This window comes from Schistocerca cancellata, chromosome 11 (genome assembly GCF_023864275.1).
Source record: "Schistocerca cancellata isolate TAMUIC-IGC-003103 chromosome 11, iqSchCanc2.1, whole genome shotgun sequence".
NCBI lineage: Eukaryota > Metazoa > Arthropoda > Insecta > Orthoptera > Acrididae > Schistocerca > Schistocerca cancellata.
Window position 1 is genome coordinate 43,516,299 of NC_064636.1, and position 14,795 is coordinate 43,531,093.

The following is a 14,795-nucleotide window of genomic DNA, read 5'->3' on the forward strand; positions in this document are numbered from 1 at the left end:
CACCGCGTGCACCGTGCACACAAGTACTCGTTAAAGCCTGTGCTGTGGTAAGTGAGCGGGGTTCACCTTATGAGAAAGGATTTTCGTGTAGTTACGACCGCCCGTGCCTTAATGCTGGCAAAACAGACTTCCACCCACTCTGTAATAACAATGATCCGTCAAGTAAGTTGGAAATGCAATTACACGTCAGGATGGACCAGTCTTCAAGAAGGGTCGTCGAGCAGATGCGCAAAACTATAGACCTATATCTCTGACGTCGATCTGTTGTAGAATTTTAGAACATGTTTTTTGCTCGAGTATCATGTCGTTTTTGGAAACCCAGAATCTACTATGTAGGAATCAACATGGATTCCGGAAACAGCGATCGTGTGAGACCCAACTCGCTTTATTTGTTCATGAGACCCAGAAAATATTAGATACAGGCTCCCAGGTAGATGATATTTTTCTTGACTTCCGGGAGGCGTTCGATACAGTTCCGCACTGTCGCCTGATAAACAAAATAAGAGCCTACGGAATATCAGACCAGCTGTGTGGCTGGATTGAAGAGTTTTTAGCAAACAGAACACAGCATGTTGTTCTCAATGGAGAGACGTCTACAGACGTTAAAGTAACCTCTGGCGTCCCACAGGGGAGTGTTATGGTACCATTGCTATTTATAATATATATAAATGACCTAGTAGATAGTGATGCTGTAGTATACAGAGAAGTTGCAGCATTAGAAAATTGTAGCGAAATGCAGGAAGATCTGCAGCGGATAGGCGGTTGGTGCAGGGAGTGGCAACTGACCCTTAACATAGACAAATGTAATGTATTGCGAATACATAGAAAGAAGGATCCTTTATTGTATGATTATATGATAGCGGAACAAACACTGGTAGCAGTTTCTTCTGTAAAATATCTGGGAGTATGCGTGCGGAACGATTTGAAGTGGAATGATCATATAAAATTAATTGTTGGTAAGGCGGGTACCAGGTTGAGATACATTGGGAGAGTCCTTAGAAAATGTAGTACATCAACAAAGGAGGTGGCTTACAAAACACTCGTTCGACCTATACTTGAGTATTGCGCATCAGTGTGGGATCCGTACCAGGTCGGGTTGACGGAGGAGGTAGAGAAGATCCAAAGAAGAGCGGCGCGTTTCGTGACACGGTTATTTGGTAACCGTGATAGCGTTACGGAGATGTTTAGCAAACTCGAGTGGCAGACTCTGCAAGAGAGGCGCTCTGCAGCGCGGTGTAGCTTGCTCGCCAGGTTTCGAGAGGGTGCGTTTCTGGATGAGGTATCGAATATATTGCTTCCCCCTACTTATACCTCCCGAGGAGATCACGAATGTAAAATTAGAGAGATTCGAGCGCGCACGGAGGCTTTCAGACAGTCGTTCTTCCGCGAACCATACGCGACTGGAACAGGAAAGGGAGGTAATGACAGTGGCACGTACAGTGCCCTCCGCCACACACCGTTGTGTGGCTTGCGGAGTATAAATGTAGATGTAGATGTAGAAAAGCAACCCAGAAGATGCTACCAATTAGATAATAATACGGTCGCCAGCCTAATTAGGCATTAACTGAGTTTCTTCCCTGTACAAGTTGGTAGATATTCATGCAAAACAACACGTAGTAACACTGCATAATATAGTAAAATTTTAGAACCAGAAAATCTATTGAACTCATAGTTTCACGTTCTGTACTGATATGGAAAAACCATGAATACATAACACTACACTATAATGTATACTACGAAACTTTATACTGTCTATTAATCTGATTAAAACGGGCATAGGTTACCCTAGAAATAGCACTTTCGAGCCACACACAAAATGTCAATTTCGATAAAGGTAGAACACTGATAATTTTTTTTTAATATTGACTTTAACTTTTGCTGGTCAAACCAATTTAGAACACTTCGGAATTCAAATGAATAAAAGAGATGGGGGGGGGGGGGGCGACCCTGAAACTGTTATGATAGCTGTATTTAAAAAAATGGTTATTGAATTTATTATGCCTTCAAGATTTCCAGTATATAAGTTACTACTCTTTTCATCTTATTTACTGCTCATTTAAATGCTTTTAAATCTGTCTCGAAATAATGAACTTCATTACTATGTCATTATTAAAGTTATCTTTCAACTTCATTTACTGGTTCATTAACAAAACATTTCTTTAAACACCATTCTAACATAGCTAGGCCTGCAAATAATTATTATTAACACAAAATTTAATTTTTCATTTCGGGACACTCGGATTGCACAATATTTGGAAAGGACCCTGTCTAGGTTAGTTGTGAGGATGATTAAATGATGGGAAAGTTCTGGTGAAATTTAGGTTATTATTCCACAGTTTACTCTCTGATCCATACGAATACAGTACTAAAAGTTTCAACCTGCTGGTATCGATGCGGCGGTTGGCGGGCGGCGAGATGGCGAGGCACAGAGCACACATACGATTACAGCAATGGCTCTTGATGTATCGGCACTTTAATTCTTCTTAGCGTCGCAATACTTTTCCATTTAGTGCCTATGGAATTTTGCCATGCTGCGTGGGCGTTGGAACGGCATACCTGAGGCTCAGTGAAACTACGTCTTCCAGGACGGCCTCCTCGCTCCAGAAGGTGTTGCTCAAACCAGTGCCAAACTCCAACTACAGGGTTATTACAAATGATTGAAGCGATTTCACAGCTCTACAATAACTTTATTATTTGAGATATTTTCACAATGCTTTGCACACACATACAAAAACTCCAAAAGTTTTTTTAGGCATTCACAAATGTTCGATATGTGCCCCATTAGTGATTCGGCAGACATCAAGCCGATAATCAAGTTCCTCCCACACTCGGCGCAGCGTGTCCCCATCAATGAGTTCGAAAGCATCGTTGATGCCAGCTCGCAGTTCTGGCACGTTTCTTGGTAGAGGAGGTTTGAACACGGAATCTTTCACATAACCCCACAGAAAGAAATCGCATGGGGTTAAGTCGGGAGAGCGTGGAGGCCATGACATGAATTGCTGATCATGATCTCCACCACGACCGATCCATCGGTTTTCCAATCTCCTGTTTAAGAAATGCCGAACATCACGATGGAAGTGCGGTGGAGCACCATCCTGTTGAAAGATGAAGTCGGCGCTGTCGGTCTCCAGTAGTGGCATGAGCCAATTTTCCAGCATGTCCAGATACACGTGTCCTGTAACTTTTTTTTCGCAGAAGAAAAAGGGGCCGTAAACTTTAAACCGTGAGATTGCACAAAACACGTTAACTTTTGGTGAATTGCGAATTTGCTGCACGAATGCGTGAGGATTCTCTACCGCCCAGATTCGCACATTGTGTCTGTTCACTTCACCATTAAGAAAAAATGTTGCTTCATCACTGAAAACAAGTTTCGCACTGAACGCATCCTCTTCCATGAGCTGTAGCAACCGCGCCGAAAATTCAAAGCGTTTGACTTTGTCATCTACATCTACATCTACATTTATACTCCGCAAGCCACCCAACGGTGTGTGGCGGAGGGCACTTTACGTGCCACTGTCATTACCTCCCTTTCCTGTTCCAGTCGAGTACGGTTCCCGGGAAGAACGACTGTGTGAAAGCCTCCGTGCGCGCTCCAATCTCTCTAATTTTACATTCGTGATCTCCTCGGGAGGTATAAGTAGGTGGAAGCAATATATTCGATACCTCATCCAGAAACGCACCCTCTCGAAACCTGGCGAGCAAGCTACACCGCGATACAGAGCGCCTCTCTTGCAGAGTCTGCCACTTGAGTTTGTTAAACATCTCCGTAACGCTATCACGGTTACCAAATAACCCTGTGACGAAACGCGCCGCTCTTCTTTGGATCTTCTCTATCTCCTCCATCAACCCGACCTGGTACGGATCCCACACTGATGAGCAATACTCAAGTATAGGTCTAACTAGTGTTTTGTAAGCCACCTCCGTTGTTGATGGACTACATTTTCTAAGGACTCTCCCAATGAATCTCAACCTGGCACCCGCCTTACCAACAAATAATTTTATATGATCATTCCACTTCAAATCGTTCCGTACGCACACTCCCAGATACTTGACAGAAGTAACTGCTACCAGTGTTTGTTCCGCTATCATATAATCATACAATAAAGGATCCTTCTTTCTGTGTATTCGCAATACTTTGCATTTGTCTATGTTAAGGGTCAGTTGCCACTCCCTGCACCAAGTGCCTATCCACTGCAGATCTTCCTGCATTTCGCTGCAATTTTCTAATGCTGCAACTTGTCTGTATACTACAGCATCATCTGCAAAAAGCCGCATGGAACGTCCGACAATGATATGTCAAGTATCCTCCGCCACACACCTCAAGTGGCTTATGCGTTACTTATGCAGGATATTATTTTAAACAAGGAGTCCTATAGTCTTCCACAGCCGTACCACTTACGTAGGACAATAACAGCACTGGCCCTTGTAACGAACCCTGTGCTATTCTCCGTACTGATATCAGCTTTTTACTTAACATCTAGAATACAGTATCTGTGTCTGACCTTCATCTCGGGCAACAGCTTCATCGACCCTCAGAATATCTCGGTAAACTTTAAACTGCCCTATTTTTGTTTCGTTTTTATTTCATGGAGGATACAGTAAAATACCGCCTGTTCGTATTATTCTCCCCACTATTTTTTTTTTATTTTAGAATAGGAACGCTGGCTGCCGTGGCCCAGATGCGCTTCTGTGTCGTTTCGTTGTTCAGTGCGGCGAGTGCAGCGCTCCTGGCGGATTTCTGGCGGAACTTGGCCGGCCGACAGTGCCGTATCTCTGGCTGGCTGTGTTTCAGGCGCCATTGTCTATTGTGGCGCCCCAGGCGAGGCGCTACACAAACTCTCTGACAACTTTCTGTTCCCGCATTCCATCCGTCTCTCTCTCTCTGACCTTATGCTCTTTGCTCGTCCGCTTCTGCTGCACTACCGTCTCTAGAGTGTGTCTAGCCAATGAATAGGAGCAATGGCTACCGCTGAATTTCATCTTCTTCTGTTTCATTCCTTTTTCTTTTGATCCTGTTCCCCTCGCTATACTTGCCCCTCATTTTGCTGCTCACGTCGCCCGTAACGAGTTATATAGTAATAATATTGAGTGTGGAATGAATTAAATGCAGTGAAATGAATTGAATGTATTTGATAGGGAAGAAATTAGTGAAGATCCGACATGAAATGATACCAGGGCAAACTGCTCAGGGAAGCCGAACATAGAGCGAAAGAGACTGAGGTGACAGAAGTCATGCGATAGCTATACGCACATATGAGGCGTCCAGAAGCATTACCTAAGGAGTATATTTCTGACAATTCCTGAAATATTCGGCTTTTATTTCGCTAATTATTACCTAAAATAATTTGGATTCACCGAGTTTTGCCTTTGTTCCCAGGGATCAACAGAGGAATGCTTCTGTACAGATCGATGCGCATATATTATCATTACATAAAAATAAAAAGACACCTTAATACTGTTACTAAAGATTTAATGACTAAACCTGAATGTGATTACAAAGTATGTGACATTAAACAATAGTTTGGAAGTAGTTAGTACAAAGTATATGACATTAAACAATAGTTTGAAAGTAGTTAATACACTACTGGCCATAAAAACTGCTACACCACGAAGATGACGTGCTACAGACGCTAAATTTAACCGACAGGAAGAAGATGCTGTGATATGCAAATTATTAGCTTTTCAGAGAGCATTCACTCTAGGTTGGCGCCGGTGGCGACACCTACAACGTGCTGACATCAGGAAAGTTTCCAACCGATTTCTCATGCACAAACACCAGTTGACCGACGTTGCCTGGCGAGACGTTGTTGTGATGCCTCGTGTAAGGAGGAGGAAATGCGTACCATCACGTTTCCGACTTTGATAAAGGTCGGATTGTAGCCTATCGCGATTGCGGTTTATCGTATCGCGACATTGCTGCTCGCGTTGGTCGAGATCCAATGACTGTTAGCAGAATATGGAATCGGTGGGTTCAGGAGGGTAATACGGAACGCCGTGCTGGAACCCAACGGCCTCGTATCACTAGCAGTCGAGATGACAGGCATCTTATCCGCATGGCTGTAACGGATCGTGCAGCCACGTCTCGATCCCTGAGTCGACAGATGGGGACGTTTGCAAGACCACAACCATCTGCACTAACAGTACGATGACGTTTGCAGCAGCACGGACTATGAGCTCGGAGACCGTGGCTACGGTTACCCTTGACGCTGCATCACAGACAGGAGCGCATGCGATGGTGTACACAACGACCAACCTCAGAGCACGAATGGCAAAACGTCATTTTTGCGGATGAATCCAGGTTCTGTTTACAGCATCGCGATGGTCGCACCCGTGTTTAGCTACATCGCGGTGAACACACATTGGAAGCGTGTATTCGTCATCGCCATACTGGCGTATCACCCGGCGTGATGGTACGGGGTGCCATTGGTACACGTCTCGGGCACCTCTTGTTCGCATTGACGGCACTTTGAACAGTGGACTTCTCATTTCAGATGTGTTACTACCCGTGGCTCCACCCTACATTCGATCCCTGCGAGACCCTACATTTCAGCAGGATAATGCACGACCGGGCCTTTCTGGATAGAGAAAATGTTCGACTGCTGCCCTGGCCAGCACATTCTTCAGATCTCTCATCAACTGAAAACGTCTGGTCAATGGTGGCCGAGCAACTGGCTCGTCACAATACGCCAGTCACTACTCTTGATGAACTGTGGTATCGTGTTGAAGCTGCATGGGCAGCTGTACCTGTACAAGCCATCCAAGCTCTGTTTGACTCAATGCCCAGGCGTATCAAGGCCGTTATTACGGCCAGAGGTGGTTGTTCTGGGTACTGATTTCTCAGGATCTATACACCCAAATTGCGTGAAAATGTAATCACATGTCAGTTCTAGTATAATATATTTGTACAATGAATACCCGATTATTATCCGCATTTCTTGTTGGTGTAGGAATTTTAATGGCCAGCAGTGTACGTCACAAGCTTTCAGGTCCTGTCCCGTCCCCTCTTAATTGCACTGGCAACTCATTTTCCTCTGGATGAATTTCAAAGTCTGAATCTTCATCTGCATTGTTCCCAGCTGTCTGACAATGGATTACATTCTTGCAGGAAGCAAGTGTGCCCGAAATGCTTTTGGAGCCGGAAATCAATATCCCTCACTTTAGCTTCCTTTAAGGATCTTCCAATTGTGATAACATTTGGCTACATGGCTTTGCCTCGTCTGCATATCCTTCGTCCTTCACCAGCGTCTATTCTGCAAGCCGCTTCAACTCTTACTGGTGCGTTTCTTTGTTTACTTCTGGTGACGTTCTACAGGGGGAAATCTGAACTGCCATTGACGAGATGGCTTAATGACATCAGCAACTGCATCCTTCCAACACAGATTCTTGACATCTAATCCTAACTGCAAAACTATTCTGTGATCCTCAAACACTTCATTGTAGCCGGCCGATGTGGCCGTGCGGTTCTAGGCGCTTCAGTCTGGAACCGTGTGACCACTACGGTCACAGGTTCGAATCCTGCCTCGGGCATGGATGTGTGTGATGTCCTTAGGTTAGTTAGGTTTAATCAGTTCTTAGTTCTAGGCGACTGATGACCTCAGCAGTTAAGTTGCATAGTGCTCAGAGCCATTTGAACCACTTCATTGTACTCACTCGGTGAGGTAATTGTGACTTTAGAGCCGAGAACCTTTTCTACTTGGCCATAAATTCTGTCGGGTGGTAGAAACGAATGTCCAACCATTGGACCATCTTCACTTGTTTCACAGGAGCTTCTTGTGTTAGACAACAGCACAGTGTACCCAACATCGTCTGGTTTTTGTTTTGATCTCCACAACTGTCTTGACATCATTCGGATGGTATGGATGTCAGTCAGGTCGGTAGATGTTAACCTGTGATGTACACAAGACACAATTTCACTGGATCACTTTGCAAAGTCTGTTTCTTTCCGTGTGTAATAATCCAAACTGATCTTCCTCGAGGTCGGCTTCTACCAGTTTTTCCATTCGTCTGTAACGAATTCGTGTTAGTATTTTGCAGCCGTGACTTATTAAACTGATAGTTCAGTAATTTTCACATCTGTCAACACCTGCTTTCTTTGGGATTGGAATTATTATATTCTTCTTGAAGTCTGAGGGAATTTCGCCTGTCTCATACGTCTTGCTCACCAGATGGTAGAGTTTTGTCAGGACTGGCTCTCCCAAGGCTGTCAGTAGTTCTAATGGAATGTTGTCTACTCCCGGGGCCTTGTTTCGACTCAGGTCTTTCAGTGCTCTGTCGAACTCTTCACGCAGTATCATATCTCCCATTTCATCTTCATCTACATCCCCTTCCATTTCCATAATATTGTCCTCAAGAACACCGCCCCTGTATAAACCCTCTATATACTCCTTCCACCTTTCTGCCTTCCCTTCTTTGCTTAGAACTGGGTTTCCATCTGAGCTCTTGATATTCATACAAGTGGTTCTCTTTTCTCCAAAGGTCTCTTTAATTTTCCTGTAGGCAGTATCTATCTTACCCCTAGTGAGATAAGCCTCTACATCCTTACATTTGTCCTCTAGCCATCCCAGCTTAGCCATTTTTTCATCTCCCTTCACTATCTGAATAATTTCTTTTATTTCATCATACATTTCATCATACATTTCATCATTAAACTGATAGTTCGGTAATTTTCACATCTGTCAACGCCTGCTTTCTTTGGGATTGCAATTATAACATTCTTCTTGAGTTAAAACTAGCAGTAGGTAGCTTTTACTCCTGATGGTAGCGTTGAAAGCAGATGTCCGAAAGCTCGCGGATTTTGTTCGACGTAAAAACTGCGAAGATTTTATTCATTCAGAAGTTTTGATTGACATTAGTGTGGAATTCAGTCGGAGAATGGACGGGGAGTTGGGTGCGGGTGCAATTCACCAGGGTAAGGATGTGTTTGTGATGATTCCAGGAGGCGGCGGAGGCGGCAGCCGCGATGACTCTGAGCTGAGAGGGCGCGGCGGCGGGGGCGGAGGAGGCGGCGGAGGCGGGAGCGGCGGCCGGGCCTCCGGGGGCGGCCGCAGCCGCGACGACCCGCGGCGCCACACGCTGTCCGGCACGGCGGACCACCACCAGCACCAGCAGCACCACCAGCACCACCAGCACCAGGCCATGGCCGGCCGCGCCATGGACCTCGAGGTGGGTGCCGCGGGCGTTGTCGTGCTGGAAAACGTCTTCAACTAATACGCGCCCAGTTCAGGAATACCCAGTGATCAGGCGGTCTACTACTAGAAGGCATACCACTAAGGCAGATACGCTGCTTACACTGATTCATCGTGGTCGTGCATTATCCTGTTGGAAAGCATCCCACTACAACACTGTCAGTTCAGGCATTTGTGGAGGAGTTGGGCATTCTGCTGCCTGAAGCCATGTTACTATTAGAAATACTCCATACACACAGCTTCAGCGTGCTTGGATGTTATCATGTTAGACAGTAATGCACCAGAACATGCTCAGTCCTGACATTCGGAACAGTTGACTGTTTCCTGCCTGAAGCCATGCTGCTATTAGAAATACTCTGTTTAATGATTCATTATGTTTGAGTGTTATCCCACTGGAAAGCTATGAACTAAGACATGCTAAGTTCTAACATGTGAAGCATTTGGGAGTTCAACTGATTGAATGCATGCGTTCTTACGAATACCCAGCTCACATAGGTTGAGCATGGTTGTGTGTTATCCTGTTGGAAAACGCCCAGTTCAGGAACACCCAGTGATCAGGCGGTCTACTACTAGAAGGCATGTCACTAAGACAAATACGCTGCTTACACTGATTCATCGTGGTCATGCATTATCCTGTTGGAAAGCATCCCACTACAACATTGTCAGTTCAGGCATTTGTGGGGGAGTTGGGCATTCTTCTGCCTGAAGCCATGTTACCATTAGAAATACTCCATACACACACGTTCAGCATGCTTGGATGTTATCATGTAAGAAATTAATGCACCAGAACATGCTCAGTCGTGACATTCGGAACAGTTGACCGTTAGCTGCCTGAAGCCATGCTGCTATTAGAAATACTCTGTTTAATGGATTCATTATGTTTGAGTGTTATCCCACTGGAAAGCTATGTACTAAGACATGCTAAGTTCTAACATGTGAAGCATTTGGGAGTTCAACTGATTGAATGCATGCGTTCTTACGAATACCCAGCTCACATAGGTTGAGCATGGTTGTGTGTTATCCTGTTGGAAAACGCCCAGTTCAGGAACACCCAGTGATCAGGCGGTCTACTACTAGAAGGCATGTCACTAAGACAAATACGCTGCTTACAATGATTCATCGTGGTCGTGCGTTATCCTGTTGGAAAGCATCCCACTACAACATTGTCAGTTCAGGCATTTGTGGAGGAGTTGGGCATTCTGTTGCCTGAAGCCATGTTACTATTAGAAATACTCCATACACACAGCTTCAGCGTGCTTGGATGTTATCATGTTAGAAAGTAATGCACCAGAACATGCTCAGTCCTGACATTCGGAACAGTTGACCGTTTGCTGCTTGAAGCCATGCTGCTATTAGAAATACTCTGTTTAATGGATTCATTATGTTTGTGTGTTATCCCACTGGAAAGCTATGTACTAAGACACGCTAAGTTCTGACATGTGAAGCAGTTGGGCTTTCTACTGATTGAGTGCATGCTGCTATTACGAATACCCGGCTCACACAAATTCAGGATGGTTGTGTGTTATCCTGTTGGAAAACATTCCATTATGACATACTCAGTTCAGATTTTTGGAATAACAGGGTGCTCTACCGCTGGGCAGCACACTGCTATTAAAATTATCCCATTCATACAGATTCAGCTTGGTTGTGTGTTATCCTGCTGGAGCTAAGAGATTACCAGACGACTGACTGTAAGTAATACCTTCAGTGGATTCAATATTTAACCATACGGTGAAACCCTTCAACACGCTCTTACGTTACACACAGCTTATGCAGAGAAATTACCCTGTGGTTAAGTCACAAATTTTCATCATTTTTGTTTTTTATTACAATAGTACATTAGCTAAAAACGATAACAAGTTGCGGTTTTCGTCTAATCGTCTACACAGCGTATCGTGGGAGATTTGCAGTGTATTATTCCATCCTGCTTAAAAATTAAGTGACATTCGAAGCTGTACTGCTCCTCTGCTCGTCACTTCTTACGTGTGAACTGCAGCTGGCCACGTGACTGCAGTCTAGCCGTACCAGCTGACTGGCCAGTGCCGTCCTAGTCAAATGCGCCGCTGAAGCTGTTGTCCCGTATTATCACTAAACAGATGTGCGTGTAACGCACAGCACGAAACCTACCATTCTTACCGTACTTCACAGTACTCCAGAAAGCTTGGCTGCAGTCCCACGTCAAACGGAAATCCAATGATGTTCCAGGAAACGCGGAAGAACACGAGGCGTGTTTTTATAAAGTAAGTACTGTTTTGAAATTAAAAGAAGACGTGCTAAGATATATCAATAATTTCATTTTTACATGAAAGGCTGTACCTTAATCTACTTTTCTACATAATTTCCGTCAATACTGAGGCACTTGTCATAACGTTGTCCCAGTTTTTGGATACCCTCCTAATAGAAAGTCTGCCGCCTGACTTGTTAACCACTGCACCACCACTGTTTTGACTTCGTCATCGTCTCGAAGACGCTGACCGACCAGGCGTTTCTTCAAGTGCAAGAACAGACGGTAGTCACTGGGCGCAAGATGGGGGCTGTACGGAGGATGATCTAGAGTTTCCCATCGAAAAGATGTGATGAGATCTTTGGTCTGATTCGCCACATGCGGACGGGCATTGTCTTCCAGCAAAACGGTGCCCTTGCTCAACTTCTACGGACTGTTGCTTTGATTCTGGTGTGACGTAGGCCACCCACGTTTCATCGCCCGTTAACAATTTGGCTTCAGAAATCAGCACCGTCGTTGTCGTACCGCACAAGGAAAGTCAGTGCACTGTCTAAACGTTTGGTTTTGTGCACATCCGTCAACATTTTCGGTACCCAACGTGCGCACAATTTTCGGTAATTCAAGTGCTCGGTCATAATGCCGTACAAAACACTACGAGAAACATTAGGAAAGTCATCCCGCAAGGTGGAAACCGTAAACCGTCTGTTTTCTCTCACCTTATTGCCCACTTCCTGCACCAAACTTACATTAACGACCGAAGGACGCCCACTCCGTTGTTCATCGTGCACATTTGTGCGGCCATCTTCAAATGCTCTCACCCACTCCCTTACCATTCCATCATTCATAATGTTGTCTCCGTAAACTGCACAGATCTGACGATGAATATCGATCGCTTTTAAGTCTTTAGCACTCATAAATCTTATAACAGCCCGAACTTCACAGTCGGTGGGACTCACGATTATCGGATGCATCTTAAACACTCAGTACACAACGTAAACAAGGAAGAATCAGACTGTAATGGCGTCAGTGCGTAGAGTAAGGTACAGGCTTTCATGTGAAAAGAAAATTATCGAGATATCTTAGCAGGTCTGTTTTTAATTTCAAAACGGCATTTACTTAAAAAAAAACACGCCTCGTACATCGTGCAATGCTTACATCAGGTTTATTCTTATGATGAACGGATTATATCAGTGCAGACATTCGGCATGGTGAGGAATGCATACCGCTAAACCATGCTAGCAGAAGCGGGTATCGCATTGCTATAACGTATTCTTCTGCACAGACATTTTCAAAGCGGACAATCAGCATTGTTGTGCGTTATCTTATTGAAAACTATCCCAAATTCGGTAAGGACGTTATGTATTTAGATGTACACTGACAATGTTGAGCGTTCATGGAAAAAGTTCAAGGCAACCGTAAAATGCGTTTTAGACAGGTACGTGCCGAGTACAACAGTGAGGGATGGGAAAAACCCACCGCGGTTCAACAAAAAAAGTTAGGGAACTACTGCGAAAGCAAAGAGAGCTTCACTGCAAAATTTACACGCAGCCAAAACCTCTCAGACAAACAGAAGCTAAACGATGTCAAAGTTAGCGTAAGGAGGGCTATGCGTGAAGCGTTCAGTGAATTCGAAAGTAAAATTCTATGTACCGACTTGACAGAAAATCCTAGGAAGTTCTGGTCTTACATTAAATCAGTAAGTGGCTCGAAACAGCATGTCCAGACACTCCGGGATGATGATGGCATTGAAACAGAGGATGACACGCGTAAAGCTGAAATACTAAACGCCTTTTTCCAAAGCTGTTTCACAGAGGAAGACCGCACTGCAGTTCCTTCTCTCAATCCTTGCACAAACGAAAAAATGGCTGACATCGAAATAAGTGTCCAAGGAATAGAAAAGCAACTGAAATCGCTCAACAGAGGAAAGTCCACTGGACCTGACGGGATACCAATTCGATTCTACACAGAGTACGCGAAAGAACTTGCCCCCCTTCGAACAGCCGTGTACCGCAAGTCTCTAGAGGAACGGAAGGTTCCAAATGATTGTAAAAGAGCACAGGTAGTCTCAGTTTTCAAGAAGGGTCGTCGAGCAGATGCGCAAAACTATAGACCTATATCTCTGACATGCATCTATTGTAGAATTTTAGAACATGATTTTTGCTCGCGTATCATGTCATTTCTGGAAACGCATAATCTACTCTGTAGGAATCAACATGGATTCCGGAAACAGCGATCGTGTGAGACCCAGCTAGGTTTATTTGTTCATGAGACCCAGAAAATATTAGATACAGGCTCCCAGGTAGATGCCATTTTCCTTGACTTCCGGAAGGCGTTCGATACAGTTCCGCACTGTCGCCTGATAAACAAAGTAAGAGCCTACGGAATATCAGACCAGCTGTGTGGCTGGATTGAAGAGTTTTTAGCAAACAGAACACAGCATGTTGTTCTTAATGGAGAGACGTCTACAGACGTTAAAGTAACCTCTGGCGTGCCACAGGGGAGTGTTATGGGACCATTGCTTTTCACAATATATAACAGTCCGCAGCTCGTGGTCGTGCGGTAGCGTTCTCGCTTCCCACGCCCGGGTTCCCGGGTTCGATTCCCGGCGGGGTCAGGGATTTTCTCTGCCTCGTGATGACTGGGTGTTGTGTGATGTCCTTAGGTTAGTTAGGTTTAAGTAGTTCTAAGTTCTAGGGGACTGATGACCATAGATGTTGTCCCATAGTGCTCAGAGCCACAATATATAATATACATATGACCTAGTAGATAGTGTCAGAAGTCCATGCGGCTTTTCGCGGATGCTGCTGTAGTATACAGAGAAGTTGCAGCATTAGAACATTGCAGCAAAATGCAGGAAGATCTGCAGCGGATAGGCACCTGGTGCAGGGAGTGGCAACTGACCCTTAACATAGACAAATGTAATGTATTGCGAATACATAGAAAGAAGGATCCTTTATTGTATGATTATATGATAGCGGAACAAACACTGGTAGCAGTTACTTCTGTAAAATATCTGGGAGTATGCGTACAGAAAGATTTGAAGTGGAATGATCGTATAAAATTAATTGTCGGTAAGGCGGGTGCCAGGTTGAGATTCATTGGGAGAGTGCTTAGAAAATGTAGTCCATCAACAAAGGAGGTGGCTTACGAAAAAAAAAAAATGGTTCAAATGGTTCTGAGCACTATGGGACTTAACATCTGTGGTCATCAGTCCCCTAGAACTTAGAACTACTTAAACCTAACTAACCTAAAGACATCACACACATCCATGCCCGAGGCAGGATTCGAACCTGCGACCGTAGCAGTCGCGCGGTTCCGGACTGGGCGCCTGAACCGCTACCACCGCGGCCGGTAACTTACGAAACACTCGTTCACCTTATACTTGA

The 14,795-nt window shown here is 44.7% G+C and overlaps 1 protein-coding gene across 4 annotated transcripts in view; it reads left to right on the forward strand.

Moving 5' to 3' along the window:
* The window catches only part of LOC126108513 (coiled-coil domain-containing protein CG32809-like), a 626,816-nt gene that overhangs the window by 285,445 nt on the left and 326,576 nt on the right, over positions 1–14,795 (forward strand). For all 4 annotated transcript variants that reach the window (XM_049913782.1, XM_049913780.1, XM_049913783.1 and 1 more), the window contains exon 2: positions 8,936–9,162. In XM_049913782.1, coding sequence (XP_049769739.1) covers positions 9,136–9,162 — 27 coding nt within the window. In that variant the 5' untranslated portion in view covers positions 8,936–9,135. The remainder of the gene's footprint in view (positions 1–8,935; positions 9,163–14,795) is intronic.